Here is an 18229-nt window from a genome sequence, read left to right as displayed (position 1 = left end):
TCTGCTCTGTCATGGACGGACCATTTCCTGTCAAGGTTGGACAAGGCCACTCTCCAAGGCCCCCCTGGGGTGGTGGACCTATTAGAATGGTCCGCCCTCGGAGGCTGATATAACCTACTGGGTTCCAGAAAGCCTTAGAGGGTTTAATGGGTGGTAGCAGCAGTGATTCTGTCAAAGCCTTGGCATCCAGCTGGAACAACCATCTTATTAAGGCTATAGACACTATCGCTCCTGAGCGTCCTTTCCAGCCTACTTCTAATAGAAATCCTTGGTATACTGAAGATCTTAGAAGGATGAAACGGGCTGGACAACGACTAGAGCGCCGCTGGTGAAAGACTCGGTGTTTATCCGAAAAGACATGTCATAGGGCTTTTTTTAAAGCCTGTGGAGTGGCAATAGATGCAGCAAAGAAGTCTTTCTATTCTGCATCTATTGTGTCAGTGAAGTCTTGTCCAGCAGAGCTTTTCAGAGTGGTAAGGAAGCTAAGTCAGACTCCTTCCACCCTGAATCCTTTGTTACAACCTACACAGATAAAAGCTCTCTGATAAGGGCCGACTTAGAAGCCACTATTAGTACAGAAACAAAAAGAGAGGTGTCCAGTGGCTCCATTAATGAGGTTTTATTGGATCAATTTCATTCTGAGTACTGAGGACGTAGACAAGCTGCTTGGAAAGGTTAAAAAGACCACTTGCCCTCTTGATCGCTGCCCATCCTGGCTAGCTATCCAGGGAGGTGAGGCAACTTTGAGTTTATTAAGATCAATAATCAACACCTCCTTCAAGGAAGGATATTTTCCAGCCAGCTTAAAACTGGCTGTGGTTAAACCTCTACTCAAGAACCCTTCCCTTGATCCCCTGGAGAGATCCAACTACCAGCCAGTTTCTCTTCTTCCGTTTTTGGGCAAGGTGATCGAGAGGACAGTTGCAAACCAACTCCAAGCAGTCTTGGATCTTGATCCATTTCAAAGTGGCTTTAAGGTCAGGATATGGAGTGGAGACTTCCTTGGTCGATGATCTCCGTCTGGGCATCGACAGGGGAAGTGTGACCCTGCTGGTGCTCTTGGACCTCTCAGTGGCCTTTGATACCATCGACCATGGTATCTTTCTGGAATGCCTGAGGGAGTTAGGAATTGGCAGCTCTGAGTTGCAGTGGTTCCAGTCCTACCTCTTGGGCAGATTCCAGATAGTGTTGCTTGGGGACAGTTATTCGTCCAATAGGGAGATCAAGTTGGGCATCCCTCAGGCACAATTCTGTCCCCAATGCTGGTTAACATTTACATGAAGCCGCTGGGTGAGATCATCCAGAGACATGGGGCAGGGTTTTATCAATATGCTGATGACACCCAAATTTGTTTCTCTATGTCTCTGACTGCTTCAGTGACCAAGGAAGGAATCTCCCCTCTACATGACTGAGGTCAGTAATGGATTGGATAAGGGAAAATAGACTTAAGTTGAATCCAAATAAAACGGAGATACTCGCTATAGGAAACCCTGCACCGGGTATGGAGATCTGTCCACCAGTCCTGGACGGGGTCACACTTCCCCTAAAGGACTGTGTCCGCAGTTTGGTGATACTTCTGGATTCGTCACTTCAGCTGTCTTCCCAGGTTGATGCGACGGCTAGGAGTGCCTGTTATCAGCTTCGGCTGCTACACCAGCTGCGACCCTACCTGGAGCAGAGGGATCTAGAAACAATTGTACATTCACTGGTAACCTCTAGTCTTGATTTCTGTAATGCACTCTACATGGGGCAACCCTTGTGCCACGTTTGGAAGCTGCAACTGATTCAGAATATGGCAGCCAGGTTTGTCATAGATAAAGCTAAATTCGACCCTATTACACCTATATTTCAATCTCTTCATTGGCTGCCTATTAGCTTCCAGGCTCAGCACAAGGTGTTGGTTATAAAGCCCTACATGGCTTGGGTCCAGCATACTTGAGGGAACACCTCCTCCCATACGATCCTTCCCGCGCACTCAGGTTCACTGGGAGGAACCTACTCCAGCCAAAGAAAACCAGGCTGGTGGTGACTTTCCAGAGGACCTTTTCAGCTGCCGCTCCTAAAATATGGAATGACCTGCTGGAAGAGATCCGCCATATTGCATCTTGGGAGGCATTTAAAAGGCAATAAAGACAGATCTCTTCCGGCAGGCCTTTCCAAACTAACCTCCAGTTGAATTAACCAAATTGATCCATTCACTCTTTCACCGCCTCTCCTGATGGTCTCTTAGAATAATTCGACCTGCGTCGATCCTTAGTTACAAAATTTGTAACTAAGTACACTGTACTAGGGATACTGTATTGTATCTTGATGTTTATGTGAAATTTTAGCAGAAGGAGGGAGGGTTATGAGGATTAGGGAAATTTTATTATTGTCCATATATCTGTTTTATTGGACTGTTGTTACCCGCCTAGATCCCGGAAGGGAGAGGCGGGCAATACATAAATAAATAAATAAATAAATAAATAAATAATATAGGCTGAGTCTCCTTTATCCGAAATGTGTGGAACCAGAAGTGTTTTGGATTATCTTTTCCTCTTTCTTTTCCTCTTCCCCCCCCCCCCCTATTTTTGAGCATTTGCATATATTTAATGAGACATCTTGGAGATGGGACACAAGTCTAAACATAAAATTTATTTAGATTTCATTCATACTTTTTACACATACCTGAAGGTACTTTTATACAATATTTTTAATAATTTTGTGCATGAAACAAAGTTTGTGTACACCAGGGGTAGGCAATCTTTTTGAGCCGGGGGCCGGGTTGCTGTCCTTCAGACAACTGGGGGGCCGAAGCCAAAAAACAAATAATTAAATAAATTTTTTAAAAAATTAAATATATAAATAAACCAGGACAAATGTAGGACAAAATTTTCAAATGGAAGACACTTTTTTTTAAAAAATGGAGGACACGTGAAAAAATTTGCTGATTTTAAAAAAAATGTTAATATAAATGCATGTTTCTGAGGCTTCTATAGACAATTGCCCCCAAAGGTCCCGGTGGCAATCAGCAGCAGGACCGGGCTGGGGCCGGTCCCAAGGCCTCGCCGGGCCACATCCGGCCCGCGGGCCGCAGGTTGCCTACCCCTGGTGTACACTGAATGATTAGAAAGCAAAGGTGTTACTCTCTCAGCCACTCATGAAAAAGTTTTAGATTTCAGAGTATTTCAGATTTCGGATTTCCAGATAAGGGTGACTCAACCTGTATAGCAGAGATGTGAGAAACCAAACTCACTACTCAAACAGAGGTAAATTTTGTTCCATTAGAAAAGAAACAGCTTAAGAGATCTCCCTACAGAAAACTATACAGGGAGGGGCAGAAGGGATGTCTGGTTACAGGAATTGGATCCTTCCACTATTTTGAAGGTAGGCATGGCTGGCTGCAGGAATCCAAAGAGCACTCTATACTTCCACCATTTCATTCTTGTTATTTTCTGAAGGTGATTGTTTTGAGAATAAATTATGCTAATCTGACAGAATCATCTCCACCTACATGATTCTGCTCATTTATAGTGATCAGCAGGAGTGGTCTTTGTGTCACCATGTGAATGAAGTACAGCATGAAAAAGGGCTTACACTGAGCATGACCCAAGACGTGCAATTCCTTGCCACAGGAGACGCATTTCATTCCTTCTCTGCTGTCTTTGGTTATTATGTGAACACCTTTTTGTTTCAGCAAGCCTTTGGCTCTCTTTCGCGTTATAGTCTTCCTGATGACTGCTGAATTATTATTAAGATTCTAGTAATATTATTATGTACCAGGCTGTTTTAATTTGCTTTAAGCTACCATGAACATTCTGAAAAGGCAGAACATCTTCATTAGAAATAAAAAAATGTTTCAGAGGAGAGCATTTCTTAGTTATGGTGCTGAAATTTTTGTTTACCTTTTTTGAGCTGTATATGATGTGGCATAATATACATTTTCGTTCACGGACCATAGTGAACACACCAAAAAGATCTTATCTCACCCCTGAAAGTAGAAAGAAAATTTAATTTGTCATCAGTTTTTTAGTTTTCCTATATGCTAAATATATACAATTAAAGCATTATTATAATTGTATAGTAACACAAGATAAATCCCTTTTTTCATTCATATATTTAGTTTTGCTATAAAACACTTTTCATAGCAAACTAATTTCTATATTCCTTTGATCAAGCAGTAACTAAATATTGGTAAGTGCCAATGATTATTATTCACAGCATTCTATCAGAATAGGATAATACAGGTATACCTTGGCTAACAAAGTAGACGTGTTCCCAAGCATTACTTCTTTAACAGAAAATTTGGTACCAGAGGCAGAAATAACACAAAAAGAATATTGATAGGTTCTGCATCACAAAAAGTTCAATGTTTCATCAACTTTTTCCCCTCAAAAGAATACATGCATGTTAAATGAAACAACCTTGTCAAACAAGCCTTACACAGATAAACAAAACTATTGTGAATCTTCTAGGGACCGCTTGAAAGCTTCTACAAAAATGCACCAGAGGTACATTTTTCTTCTGCTCCCCTTTTGTTATGATTTCCTTTTTGGTGGCCTAACTTCCAGATCTACTTCTTTAATATGCTAGGATTAGCTAGTGAGGCAAATTTATCTACTTTCCCCTTTTCTCTCTGTTTTGCTATTCATGCACGCTCAATGAGGATGTCTGAAGGCAGCTGTTGTTTACTTGCCTGTTGTAGGTAGGCACACACATCTACAGTAGTCTCCCAACCTGGGGACTAACCTGGGTTAGAACTCGGATGAGGATAGCATGGGTTTTGTCTATGCTATCCTGGCCTGTCTACTCAGCCCCTCAGCCTAAGAGAAAAGCCTCCTCTTAATAAATCTTACCAAGAACACCTCTATGATAGGGTTGCCAGACATCAGAGTCCATTTGAAGGCACACAACAGCACATTAACTCAGGAAAATAACTTCATAAACAGTGATAAGAACCTAGAAGAGTGGTTCTCAGTAGGGCAGTTGCTGGGATTGTCGGGCAAGACTTGGAGGCCCTCTCTCCCCTCCTCCAACCTCCTAATTTTTTTCTGTCCTGGAAGAAAAGAGAATGGTGAGGAGGGTGCTTGGACCAGCCTCCTGTGCCTGAGGGGGAAGAGGAAGAGAGCAGGGAAGCTTGCTTGATCATGGCCTCATGTGGAGCCCATTCAAAGCTGCCAGTTCTTTCCCCATCCATCCTGTCACTGCCTTGGTTCTTGGGACAAGACACACACTAAACAAACAAAATATTTGTATTCATATATCAAGCAGTGAGTGACATCCACATGTAGAAGTAAAGGGGGTCTCAAGAGTAATTTTGAGAACTACTGACCTAGAAGATAGACTATTGCCAGTGGGAGCTTTGATGGGGGAAAGAATGTACATAACAAGCCTACAAACAAGCTTCATTTATATACCGCTTCATACCGCCTAAGCAGTGTCTAAGTGGTTTACAACTGTAAGCTAATTTGCCCCCAACAATCTGGGTACTCATTTTAGCGATCTCGGAAGGATACAAGCCTGAGTCAGGCTTGGGCCCTTTTGCTGGTCCTGAACTTGCAACCTTGTGGTTTTGAGTGAGTGGCTGCAGTATGGGCATTTAACTACTGCGCCACCAGGGCTCCAATTCAGTCACGTGAGCTCATGTAAAAACAGAAGATGTGACTGTATGTGCCATATGTGCATATTGAAAATGAGAGGAACACATAGGAAAACATATACTGTATATAGTCATGTATAGGTCTAGAAATTTTAGTCAAAAAATTGACCCTAAAAACCTAGGTCGACTTATCCATGGCTCGACATAAATACTATAACTCTTATTAAAAAGAAAACCATTCCCTGGTGAACGGCAAGCATGCAATCTGTCCTGGAAGCACTGACCTCCCTCTACTCTCTCTTTCATCCAGCCTTTAGTGTGAGCCAAAACAGTTATGCCTCCCATAATTTTGTAGGTTCTTTGGCACTGTTTTCCTTCATCATTTAGATCCTTTGTTGCAAGTCTCTTAAGTTTTACCCTTGACTTATCCAAGGATCATATCAAAAACCATAATTTTCCTCCCGAAATCTGTCCTCGACTTATACATGAGGTTGACTTATAGTCGAGTATATACAGTAAAAGAAAGTTGCTTAGTAATATACGGCAGTAGTGTTTATTTAATGCACCTCTTTCCAAAGATTTAAAAAGTCCTTCAGAAATTAAAGAACAAGTTCTTGAGATAACTTTTGCTTAAGCGTCACTGAAGAGAGCAAGAGGATCCAAACTAAACCTCACCCTGAATTGTTCATTGGAATTATGTGGCTGAATGATCTGAATACATTAACAACTGGACTATTCTCATTTTTAAAAACTGTCATTAAAAACTGGGAAGACAGAGGCAATGAAATATGTGAAACTGTCTCATTCAAAATATCTAACACTGGATTGGAGAGGAATGCAGAAGATCTGGTCAGTATGTTGAAGTCTTTATCCGTTACCTAGGAAAAACTTCAGAGGGATTATTGCTGTCCTGCTGAAATGCAGAAGGAACTTGGAGAAGTACTGGAGAAGAAAAATATATGAACAGACAGATAAACCGCAGTCAATAAAGAAACAAACTGAACAAATACTAATTCCACTTGATACTTGCGTTAATATTTTCAAACTCAGAAAAAGACTTAAATGCTTAACCTCTGAAGAAGATGCTTTTCCCATGACCTGAGCACTTCAGCATCCTTTCTCGGTTATATCAGCCATAATACATTCAGGGCTGGAATGGAACATTTAAGCAGTACATGCTTATTCATGATGCTATTAACAAAATCATATCCCTGAAATGGTGGAACTCATTAGCTAAATACTTGGAACCAGAGTTCCTTCAACAGGTAAGTTGCCCTTCAACAGCAGCAGCATCCTAAGCAGGCACAGAGAGAATATTTTCAACATTTAGTATTATTAACTTAAACCTAAGAAACCAATTGTGAATTTAAAAAGCTGGGAAGCAAGTACTTCTGTTTAAGTCTATTTACCAAAAAAAGACAGAAAGAGTGTGGAAGATGAGCTGAGGCTATAGGAGTTTTTAAGGATAGAGTACATTTATTTATGGAGAGCCAGCATGGTGTAGTGTTTTGAGCATTAGATTCTGGAGATCAGGATTTGATTCCCTGCTCAGACATGGAAATCCACAGGATGACATTGTGCGAAATACACACTCCACCCCAGAAAACCCTATGATAGGGTCCCCTTTGGTTGCCATAGGTTGGAAACAGCTTCAAGGCACACAATAACATGACAACATTTATTTGCTGTGAAGTTGAAATACGACTAATAAGAAGTTGAAACAAATAATATTTAAGAAGGACTTTTTAAATACTGAAAATGAAAAATAAAGCAAGCAGAATGGTGTGCCAGCCAAGTGGTCTAAGCTTCCTAAGAACAGATTCAAATGCTTGACATAGAACAAAGAACATCCTGAATTATTGTTTTAGGATCTGTTCCCATCATCTAGCCGATAAAGGCAGAAGTCAAGAATGTTCAAATAATCTACTATCCCTTATTTTATAGAAAATGGTTTCAAAGTGACACTACATGATAGAATGTAGAGGAGAAATCATCCATTTCCCTAGCAAAATTACCACTACAACAATTTAAAATACAGCACAGTTTATCACCTGCTAGTTTATAAAACAGTTGTTCTAAACTTTTGGCTGTCCAGAAGCTTTGGACTTCAGTTTTCAGAATGGTAAGGGCTTCAGACAAGTGAAGTCCAAAACATCTTGCAAACTAAAGACTGAGAACTATTGCTTCAAAGTGGTTCATGTGAAACCATCAAGTACCGGCGTATAAGACGACTGGGCGTATAAGACGACCCCCAACTTTTCCAGTTAAAATATAGAATTTATGATATATTCGCCGTATAAGACTACCCCTCTTCCAACGCAAACCAAATAAAAATTAAAAAAAACCATCAGATTTGATTTCAATATGGTAATTTTAATTCAAATGCTTATGACATGCAGGTACTTAGTAGGAAAACTTGTTGTATACAAAGCCTGTTTGGATTGGTCAGCTCTCCCTGCCTGCCCAGCCCTCCCTGTCTCCAAGACTATCAGAGCGGTATTGCAAAGACGGCTCTTTTTTCCATACCCCGGGCTTCCTGGACACCTGCAGCTTGCTCTGCCCTTCAGTTACATATGCGGCGACTGCAGATTCTCCAGTCCGGCTCGGAAGTTTCAGCACCTGCCGTATAAGATGACACCCGGCATATAAGACGACCTCCGACTTTTGAGAAGATTTTCCTGGGTTAAAAAGTAGTCTTATACGCCAAAAAGTACAGTATGTAAAAATAAGTGGCAGGCAATCAAAAATGTACTGTATATATGCACATATATATTGATCTCATGTACAAGTTGAGAGCAGGTTTGGAGGCCAAAATGATGGGATTTGCATATGACTCGTGGACAAGCTGAGGGTAAATCTTAAGGGCATGTCATTTTTTAAAAGGATAAAGTAAGGGAAAATGATGCCAACACACTTAACAAAATTCCGGTAGGCATAACTGTTTGTGCTCACCCTAAAAACTGGCTGAATGAGGAGGAAACTATGGTAAATAGTGGCCATGAGATGTGTGTGGGTGACCAGGTGTTGGCATGGTTAAGAAAATGCACATGTCTGCTCTCTCAGTACTCCTTTAAAGGAAAGTGCCAAAGAGCCGCCACTAGTGCCATTTGCCTGCCGAGGTATTCAAAGAGGCCAGAAGCAGCAGCGATAGTAGAGGTAGGCAGTGCTTCTTTTAGTTCTCCCAGGACAGACTAAGCTCTTGCCATTTTCCACGCAAAGAAAGAGATGGTTCCTTTCTTTTAAAAATAAGAATTAAGGTACAGTACAGTCAGCCCTCCATATCTATAGATTTTTTATCTATGGGTTCAACCATCCATGGTTTGAAAATATTCCAAAAATATATAAATTCCAATAAGCAAACCTTGATTTTGCCATTTCATACAAGGGATACCATTTTAGTATGTCACTGTATTTAATGAGACTTGAGCATCCATGTATTTTGGTATCCGTGGCGGGTCACTGAACCAAACACCAGTGGATAACAAGGACCCACTGTACTTACACTGACCTGTGAATAAGTCAGTCCAAGTCTTTTGGGTCTATTCTTTGATTAAATTTCTCAACGTATACCTGAGTATATACAGTAAGTCCCAAATGCACTTAGAATCATAGAATCGTAGAGTTGGAAGAGACCACAAGGGCCTTCCAGTCCAACCCCCTGCCATGCAGGAAATCCAAATCAAAGCATTCCCGACAGATGGCCATCCAGCCTCTGCTTAAAGACCTCCAAAGAAGGAGACTGTCATGGCCAGCCAAGAGCAGGTCTCGGAGGATGAGGAGGAGGATGGGGCTCCTCCAGAGCAAGAGGTAATTGAGGCTACACCAGGTGCTAACCCTGCTCTGCCAGAATCCAGCCCTAATCTCCCAGCCCCAGAGGAGGAGGCTCAGCCAGGTGCTAGTACTGGTGGGATTCCTCTGGTGGTACAGAAGCCTAGTGGTGACTCTGGGGAAGAACCAGGCTTGAAGGTTCTCTCTTATAGACAACGCAGGGCTGAAAGTGCTGGCAGGCGCAAATCCCAGAGAATTGCTGAGAAGCAATTAGCAAATCAGCCTCAGGTGGCATGGGGGAGAGTTTCCCTTACTTAATGAGCAGAGAGACACCAACTCAGGGCCAGAGTTTATTGCATGATTCTTTGGTGTGACTGCTGCCTGCACTGGATCCCTATATCTTGACTCTTTGTTGCCTTGACTCCTGAACGGACTGGACTATTGCTACCTTCCGGCTGACCTGACCCTGGACTGGACTGACTATTGTGACCTGCGTTATCCTGACTTCGGCTTGGCTTTTGGTTTGCTTGTTCACTCTCCCCCTGTAAGGTTTGTGGACTACTTCTAGCTTCATAGTTAATTGCCTTTCTTATCGTGATCATGGTGTCTCCCCTGCCAGGTAAGATATATATAAGCTGTATACAAGTAGTGCATGTCCTGGTCCTGGTGCACGCTTAGGTTATGCATATGTATTTATATTGTATGGAGATTTATTGCACTTAGTGCACTACATTTACATTTTATATATAGTTGTGTGATACTGTTTTTTTATTATGTTACTAGCATTTTGAAACAGCCCTTGGGCTACTCAATAAATTGTTGTTGTTGTTGTTGTTGTTGCCTTTCTTATCGGCGTGTGTCTGTGTGTGCTGGCTGCAGTCCAGGACAGAGACACCACTACAGTCTGAGGGAGTTTGTTCCACTGTCGAACAGCCCTTACTGTCAGGAAGTTCCTCCTAATGTTCAGGTGGAATCTCTTTTCCTGTAGCTTGCATCCATTGTTCCGGGTCCTGTTCTCTGGAGCAGCAGAAAACAAGCTTGCTCCCTCCTCAATGTGACACCCCTTCAAATATTTAAACAGGTCTATCATATCACCTCTTAATCTTCTTTTCTCCAGGCTAAACATCCCCAGCTCCCTAAGTCGTTCCTCGTAGGGCATGGTTTCCAGACCCTTCACCATTCTGGTGGCCCTCCTTTGGACATGCTCCAGTTTCTCAATGTCCTTTTTTAATTGTGGTGCCCAGAACTGGACACAATATTCCAGGTGGGGCCTGAACAAAGCAGAATACAGTGGCACTATTACTTCTCTTGATCTAGACCAGGGGTAGGCAACCTGCGGCTGGCGGGCCACATCCGGCCTGGCAAGGGGACAGGACCAGCCCCTGCCCTGTCCTGCTGCCGCTGCAGCCTTTGGGCCATCCGGCAGCCTCCTCCTCCTCTTCCTGCGCCTCTGTGTGCTTTTTCTCCGGGGCCGGAGTCAGCTCGCAAAGAGCAGCTCCTTCTCTTGAGGGAGCCTGGCAGGGGCTGGCCAATAGCAAAATGGCAGGGGCGGGGCTGTTTCCAGCCCCACTCTTCCATTGGCTAGCCTCAATGAGGAAGAGAAACTTGGGAAGAGCAGGAAGATGCGGAGGAGGAGGACCTCTGGCCCAGAGGGAAGGCAAAGAAAGGGCCCTTTCCCAAACCCCTTTGGCTCTGAAAATGAGCAACAAGAGGAGGAGGAGGAGGAGAAGGAGGAAGGTGCCATTTCCAATATGCATTTCCCTCTGGATTAATTTTCCCATGTACATTTCCCTCTGGATTAATTTCCCCATGCTCCTTTCCCCCTGGATTAATTTTCCCATGTACATTTCCCTCTGGATTAATTTTCCCATGCTCCTTTCCCCCTGGATTTAATTTTTCCATGTACATTTCCCCCTGGATTTAATTTTCCCATGTACATTTCCCCCTTATTTATATATTTCCCCCTTATTTATTGATATCAGTCAGCTTTTGAGATATGGGCCCACTCTTTCTGAAGCCGAGAGAGTGTGACTTTCCAAAGTGTCTTTCTGTGCGTTTTTTGTCCTTTTAATGCTGCCTTGTTGTGATAATGATGGTGGTGGTGATGATGGTGATATTGATATGAGCCAGTTTCTGAGGCACGGCCAATGCAAGTTGCTCTGATTTTTACAAACTCATGCCCAGTGAAGAAAAACCAAAGTCCCTTGACCAAGTACACACTTCTGAGAAGTACAGTTGAACCCAAGAGCAAATCACTTCTTGTTAAACCAGCTTGACATGTTAAATATGCATAGCCATGTGGACCCATGTTCAGTGTGAAACCCAAAGAGTTTGGTTATGCAGTAAGCCTCTGAAATATGCAAGAGGCCATCTTAAGTAAAGCCATGTTCAATGCCCAAATGTGCTGTTTGGAATGGGGGGAGGGGGGCTGGCCAAAAGGAAAGTACATTTCTGTCTAGGAATAATGCCCAAATGTCCTCCATTTTGATCATGCCTAAGAAACATGCATTTAGATTAACATTTTTTAAAAAGCATCAATTTTTTTTGCATGTCCTCCATTTAAAAATGTGTCCTACATTTGAAAATGTTGTCCTATATTTATTTATTTATTTATTTATTTATTTATTTCGCATCGGCCCCCCCAGTTGTCTGAGGGACAGCAAGCCGGCCCCCGGCTCAAAAAGGTTGCCTACCCCTGATCTAGACACTATACTTTTATTGATGCAGCCTAAAATTGCATTGACTTTTTTAGCTGAGGCATCGCACTGTTCACTCATGTTCAACTTGTGGTCTACTTGGACCCACAGATCCCTTTCACATATAGTCTCATTCAGCCAGGTGTCCTCCATCCTATATCTGTGCATTTTATTTTTCTGCCCTAAGTGCAGTACCTTACATTTCTCTGTGTTGAATTTCATTTTGTTAGCTTTGGCCCAGCTTTCAAGTTCTATTCAGGTCATTTTGAATGTTGATCCTGTCCTCTGGAGTATTAGCTATTCCTCCGAATTTGGTGTCATCTGCAAATTTGATAAGTATGCTCCCAATTCTGTCATCCAGGTCCTTGATAAAGATGTTGAATAACACTGGCCCCAGGACAGAACCCTGTGGGACCCCACTGGTCACTTCTCTCCAGGATGAAAAGGAGCCATTGTTGAGCACCTTTTGGGTTCAGCCGGTCAACCAGTTACAAATCCATGTAACAGTTGCCTTGTCTAGTCCACATTTTACAAGCTTGTTTGCAAGAATGTCATGGGAAACCTTGTCAAAGGCCTTACTGAAATCAAGATATACTATATCCACAGCATTCCCTTCATCTACCAAGCTGGTAATTTTATCAAAGAAAGAGATTAGATTTGTCTGGCATGACTTGTTTTTCTGAAACCCATGTTGACTTTTTGTGATTATGGCATTGCCTTCTAGATGTTCACAGACCTTCTTTTTAATGATCTGCTCTAGAATCTTTCCTGGTATAGATGTCAGACTAACTGGACGATAATTGTTGGGATCCTCTTTTTCCCCCTTTTTGAAGATGAGGACAACGTTTGCCCTCCTCCAATCTGCGGGGACTTCTCCTGTTCTCCAGGAGTTTTCAAAGATTATTGCCAATGGCTCCGATATTACATTTGCCAGTTCTTTTAATACCCTTGGATGTAGCTCATCTGGTCCTGGAGACTTAGGCCTGTTACAGACAGCCAAAATAAAGCTGCTTCAAGTCACAGTGGAGGTATGGTGTTTCAATGATGCATGCGTCCTAAGAGTCCAGAAGTCGCACCAAAGCCACGCTCCAGCCCTAAGGACAGGAGCGTGGCTTTGGTGTGGTTTCTGGACTCTTAGGACGTATGCATCATTGAAACACCATACCTCCACTGTGACTCGAAGAAGCTTTATTTTGGCTGTCTGTAACAGGCCCTACATTCATTTAGATTAACAAGGTATTTCTCCACTATCTCTTTACTTATTCTGTACTGAAATTCCCCTAATCTGTCTTCTTAACATGGAATACAAAACTAATCAATAAAAATGACTGACTACAGAATCTGCCATTACTGAAATACATAGATTTTACCTTGCTTTTCCATTTCAAACATCATCATGGTAAGATGCTTAGCAGTAGTTACATACAGTGACTGCACAAGGATTAAGGGATAGGAAATGCCATTCCCTAAATATAAATCATAGATGTACATACTGAAGGAACTCAGAGGCCTGGTGCTATTATGATGATACTGAATACGCATGAACAAGTCACCCAAATGAAATTCTGCCAGCTGCACCCCTCCACACACACACATATACACTTATTTCATTGAGACAAAAAATTGTTGGGAATGTCTCTCATTCCACAGAGAAAATCATCAAAGCATCTTTACCGAGAAAGATTCCATAGCTATAACTCTCATGATCTGAAAAATAGCAAAGGGATGAAAATGTTCATGGCTACTGCAGTCAAGTGACAAAATTAGAAGCATCCCCTTAAACTTCTGATGGTTACAGCAATGAAAAGACAAACATGGAAGTATTCTTTAAAAGCAAAGGTGTTAATCTTTGCATGGAATACTGTGGATCCTCTTGTTTTATTATCAGTTATGCGCTCCCAACAGTCTATGACAGTATCACTTTGTAGTTAATTAACTAATGCTCTTCATATGTTTAGGATATTGCTTAAAATTGGCTCAGCATTTCTGGCATTCATTGGGCAGAAGGGAAATAAAGTACTTAAAAGGGACAACAAGGTCAATAGAGTAGGCCTGGCTTTTAGCATCAGTTTGCACTCTTCATTAAGGCTGATCTAAAATTACACCTGCTTTGGAGAATCAGAATATCAGAGTAACTATCCATGATCACAAGGGGAGTTTTAAGTCTCCCCTCAAGTGACCAATCAACTGCAGCCACTTATGAGAGAAGACTAAAAATACTGTCTGAACTCAGATGTGATTGGCTGTCACTAGGGAATGAAAGGCCAAGTTTCTTTTTGCAAAGAGACTAAACACCCAGGCTGCACTTAAGGGAGGAACAGATTCTAGGAAACCTGTATCTTACAAGGTCTCTTTCAGTCTACACAATACAGTACAGCATTTTGATACTATTTTAACTGTTGTATCTGCATCCAATAAAACCCTGGGGTTTGTACTCTGGTAAGGGACTAGAGCTCTCTGGCAGAGAATTCTAAAGGCCCGTCCCTAAACTGCAAATCCCAGGATTCCACAGGATGAAGCCACAGAAGTTAAAGCAGAATCAAAATGCTGTACAGTTGGTCCTCCATATTTGCGGCTTTGACCTTTGTAGATTTGATTATTTGTAGATTCGATTTATATGTTCTCTCTAGGAATCTTTTGGTCTCCCTTTAGGACCAACTTTCACCAGAAATTGTGCTGGATGACTTAAGAGATTCCTAGAGAGAACATCTCTAGGCATCTGTAGGTTCTCCAACACAATTCTATGGTTAACTTCCAGTGAACATTGACCATAAAGTTGCACTGGAGACACTAGAGATTCCCAAAGAGGTATTCTCTCCGGTTGAAAAAAAATAGTGAATTATTTTTATTTGCGCTTTTTCCACTTCCAGGGGGGAGGTCCTGTGTCTCTGACCCCAGCAAATGTGGAGGGCCTACTGTAATGCCATTTTAGCTATGGTTCCATCCTATGGAATACTGGATTTGGGTTTAGGGAGGGGTATTTCGAGTTCTCCAGTGCCTCCCCAGATTACAAACCCCAGGATACCACATGATGCTGGTCAAGTGGAATCACAGTGCTATAACTGTGCAGTGTGAAAGAATCCCATGAAAATGCAAGACAAGCTTCTCCAGAGGCATCCAGTCTCCCTCCTACCAGAAACAGTTAAAGTGAAGGGCACTAGTAAGAGACGTATGAGTCTTTGACATACTGTTATGAAGAGAAGACTACCAGCAAAACAAAATGTCTATTTGTGACAGTTTTTCCAGGTCTTGTTGAAAACAGGGTCATGCATCTCATGCAGCCACCAAAAAAGCACTTACTAACATGTTTTATATCTTACTGAAGATATGTTTTACATATTTTGTATATTTGATTATCTGCATTGACTATCTTGTTTTATTTTGCATTATGTCTGTGTGAATTTTTTATTGTATTTTACATTGTATTTTAGTATCTTTTATTAACAAATACTTATAAATGTTTTATTCTATAATTGTTTATTAAGTGTCATGTACATGGTGCTATATAAGTAAATAAATAATGACGATGATAATAATACTGGAAGGCAAAATACTTGATTCAGGCTCAGATACAATAAAGCCGGGGTTCCCATTCTGCCACAAGATATTCTCCTCAGAAAACACTCTTCCCAACCCTTAATGAATTAATTAATGGATAGGCTAGCATCCTAGAAAATGGCAAGCTTCACAGTGAACTGTTTTTATTTCCAAGAATGTCCCTGGGCCTGACAAAGGCTTAAGAGCAGCTGCACCCTAGACATCGTTTTGAAGCACACCTAGCCACCCCCTCAAAAAGAATTCAAGATAATGGTAAGGAATATGCTGGAAGGGGTTGAGTGAGGGGTGGGATGTTTATTTATGTGGGAGGGGACGCATGTGTTTCTTAGTGTGCTCTTCTCTGAGCATCACCAGTATGCATTCTCTTAAATGGGCATTATTATTATATTTGTACTTTAGGACAGGAAGATACGCTTTTGCTTTTGGAATTCTGATCTCATTTTTCCACTGTCCCAGTTTCTTCCACAAGTTTGCATCAGAGCCTCATCAGTTTGCCTTGTTTGAAAAGGGTGTTGCAACATGTAAGGGTAAATTCAAGATTAGTTTAGTGCATCTCTACCTTATACTCAGATTCATGGAAGTTACTTTCAGACTGACAAGTTTGTTTTCTAGCATTTTCTAACACTGTATGGCTGGCTACATCCATTATGGCAATATTTAGAGTACCGTATATCCCAAAAACTGTTTCAAAATTCCAAGTGTGTTCACTGTACGAAAAGGGCTGCAATAAAGGAAAGGAGAAATAAGAAATAGCAAGGGCCTCTATTCTTTCTGTCTTCTACCTTAGGAACGTAGAATATTGGTGGCCAGGGTACTCTTTTATTTATGGGAACATAAGTCTCACTCTCTGTTATTATTTATTTATATTCCACCTTTCTCCCAAAAAGGGACTAAGGTGGCTCACAATATAAAACACATTAAAACAACATTTTTCAAAACACTTAAATTAGCCTAAGTAAAACAGTAAAAAGTTAAAATTTTTAAACATACAAAATGTAAAACTTTTAAAGTTTAAAAATAATCCAGGTCCACCCACCCACCCCCACAAAACCAGACCTGCATGATTTTAAAAAGCTTACTGGAATAACAACGTTTTTGCTTGCTGACGAAAAGCCAGCAGAGAGGGGGCCAGCCTAGCCTTCTGTGGAAGGGAGTTCCACAGGGTGGGAGCAGCCACCGAGAAGGCTCTCTCTCGTGTCCTCACCAAACAATATTGGGATGGTGGTGGGACCAAGAGAAAGCCTTCTCCAAAGGATGTTAGGGCTCTAGGTCAGGGGTAGGCAACCTTTTTGAGCTGGGGGCTGGGTTGGTGTCCCCCAGAAAACGGGGGGGGGGGGGGAGCCAAAAAATAAATAATTAAATAATTAAATAATATAGGACAACATGTTCAAATGTAGGACACATTTTTTTTAAAATGGAGGACATGCGAAAAAAATTTGATTATTTTTTTAAAATGTTAATCTAAATGCATGTTTCTTAGGCATGATCAAAATGGAGGACATTTGGACATTATTCCTAGACAGATGGCAGAAATGGATTTCCCTTTCTAGCCAACCCCCCCCCCCATTTAAACAGCACATTTGGGCATTGCACATGGCTTTACTTAACATGGCCTCTTGCATATTTCAGAGGCTTATTGCATAACCAAACTCTTTGGGTTTCACACTGAACATGGGTTCACATGGCTATGCATATTGAACATGTCAAGCTGGTTTCACAGTTCTTGGACCAAGTGTACTTCTCAGAAGTGTGTACTTGGTCAAGGGACTTTGGTTTTTCTTCACTGCGCATGAGTTTGTAAAAATCACAGCAATTTACATTGGCCTTGCCTCAGAGGCTTTCTGATATCAATATCACCATTAAAGAACCAAAAACACACAGAAAAGGCACTTTGGAAAGTCACACTCTCTTGGCTTCTGAAACAGTGCCTGCATGCCTCTCAAGCTGACTCATATCATCATCATCATCATCATCATCACCACACTTTCACTGTCAAAACAAGGGAGACTTGTTAGCATTAAAAGCACCCAAAACACACTTTGGAAGGTGACACTCTCTCGGCTTAAGAAACAGTGCCTGCATGCCTCTCAAGCTGACTCATATCATCATCATCATCATCATCATCATCACACTATCACTGTCAAAACAAGGGAGACTTGTTAGCATTAAAAGCACCCAAAACACACTTTGGAAGGTGACACTCTCTCGGCTTAAGTGCCTGCATGCCTCTCAAGCTGAGTCATATCATCATCATCATCATCATCACACTATCACTGTCAAAACAAGGGAGACTTGTTAGCATTAAAAGCACCCAAAACACACTTTGGAAGGTGACACTCTCTCGGCTTCTGAAACAGTGCCTGCATGCCTCTCAAGCTGACTCATATCATCATCATCATCATCATCACACTATCATTGTCAAAGCAAAGGAGACTTGTTAGCACTTAAAGCACACAAAATAAAATTAAAAAAAAAAAAACCTTGAGGCCTCTGGCCACTCACCACCACCTCCTTCTGCTCCCCCTCCTCCTCCTTCTTCTCCTCCCCCTCTTCCTCTTCCTTCTCCTCTTCCTTCTTCTCCTCCACCTCCTCCTCTTCCTTCTTCTTCTCCCCCCTCCTCCATGCGCTG

General features: G+C 41.8%; 1 protein-coding gene across 2 annotated transcripts in view; it reads right to left on the bottom strand.

Annotated features, from left to right (window-relative positions):
* ZNF106 (zinc finger protein 106) overlaps window positions 1-18229 on the bottom strand; it is a 67855-nt gene that overhangs the window by 44760 nt on the left and 4866 nt on the right. Inside the window, exons 1-2 of one of the 2 annotated variants that reach the window (XM_089521882.1) lie at window positions 5312-5408; window positions 3885-3970 (exon numbers count right to left, since the gene is read on the bottom strand). In XM_089521882.1, coding sequence (XP_089378008.1) covers window positions 3885-3938 — 54 coding nt within the window. In that variant the 5' untranslated portion in view covers window positions 3939-3970; window positions 5312-5408. Of the gene's footprint in view, window positions 1-3884; window positions 3971-5311; window positions 5409-18229 lie in introns of those variants that run through there. The other variant, XM_089521880.1, reaches the window with a different exon arrangement.

This window comes from Sceloporus occidentalis, unplaced genomic scaffold (genome assembly GCF_023333645.1).
Source record: "Sceloporus occidentalis isolate IW3139 unplaced genomic scaffold, rSceOcc1.0.p SCAF_4, whole genome shotgun sequence".
Taxonomy (NCBI): Eukaryota; Metazoa; Chordata; class Lepidosauria; order Squamata; family Phrynosomatidae; genus Sceloporus; species Sceloporus occidentalis.
This window is presented reverse-complemented; position numbering and strand designations above follow the sequence as displayed.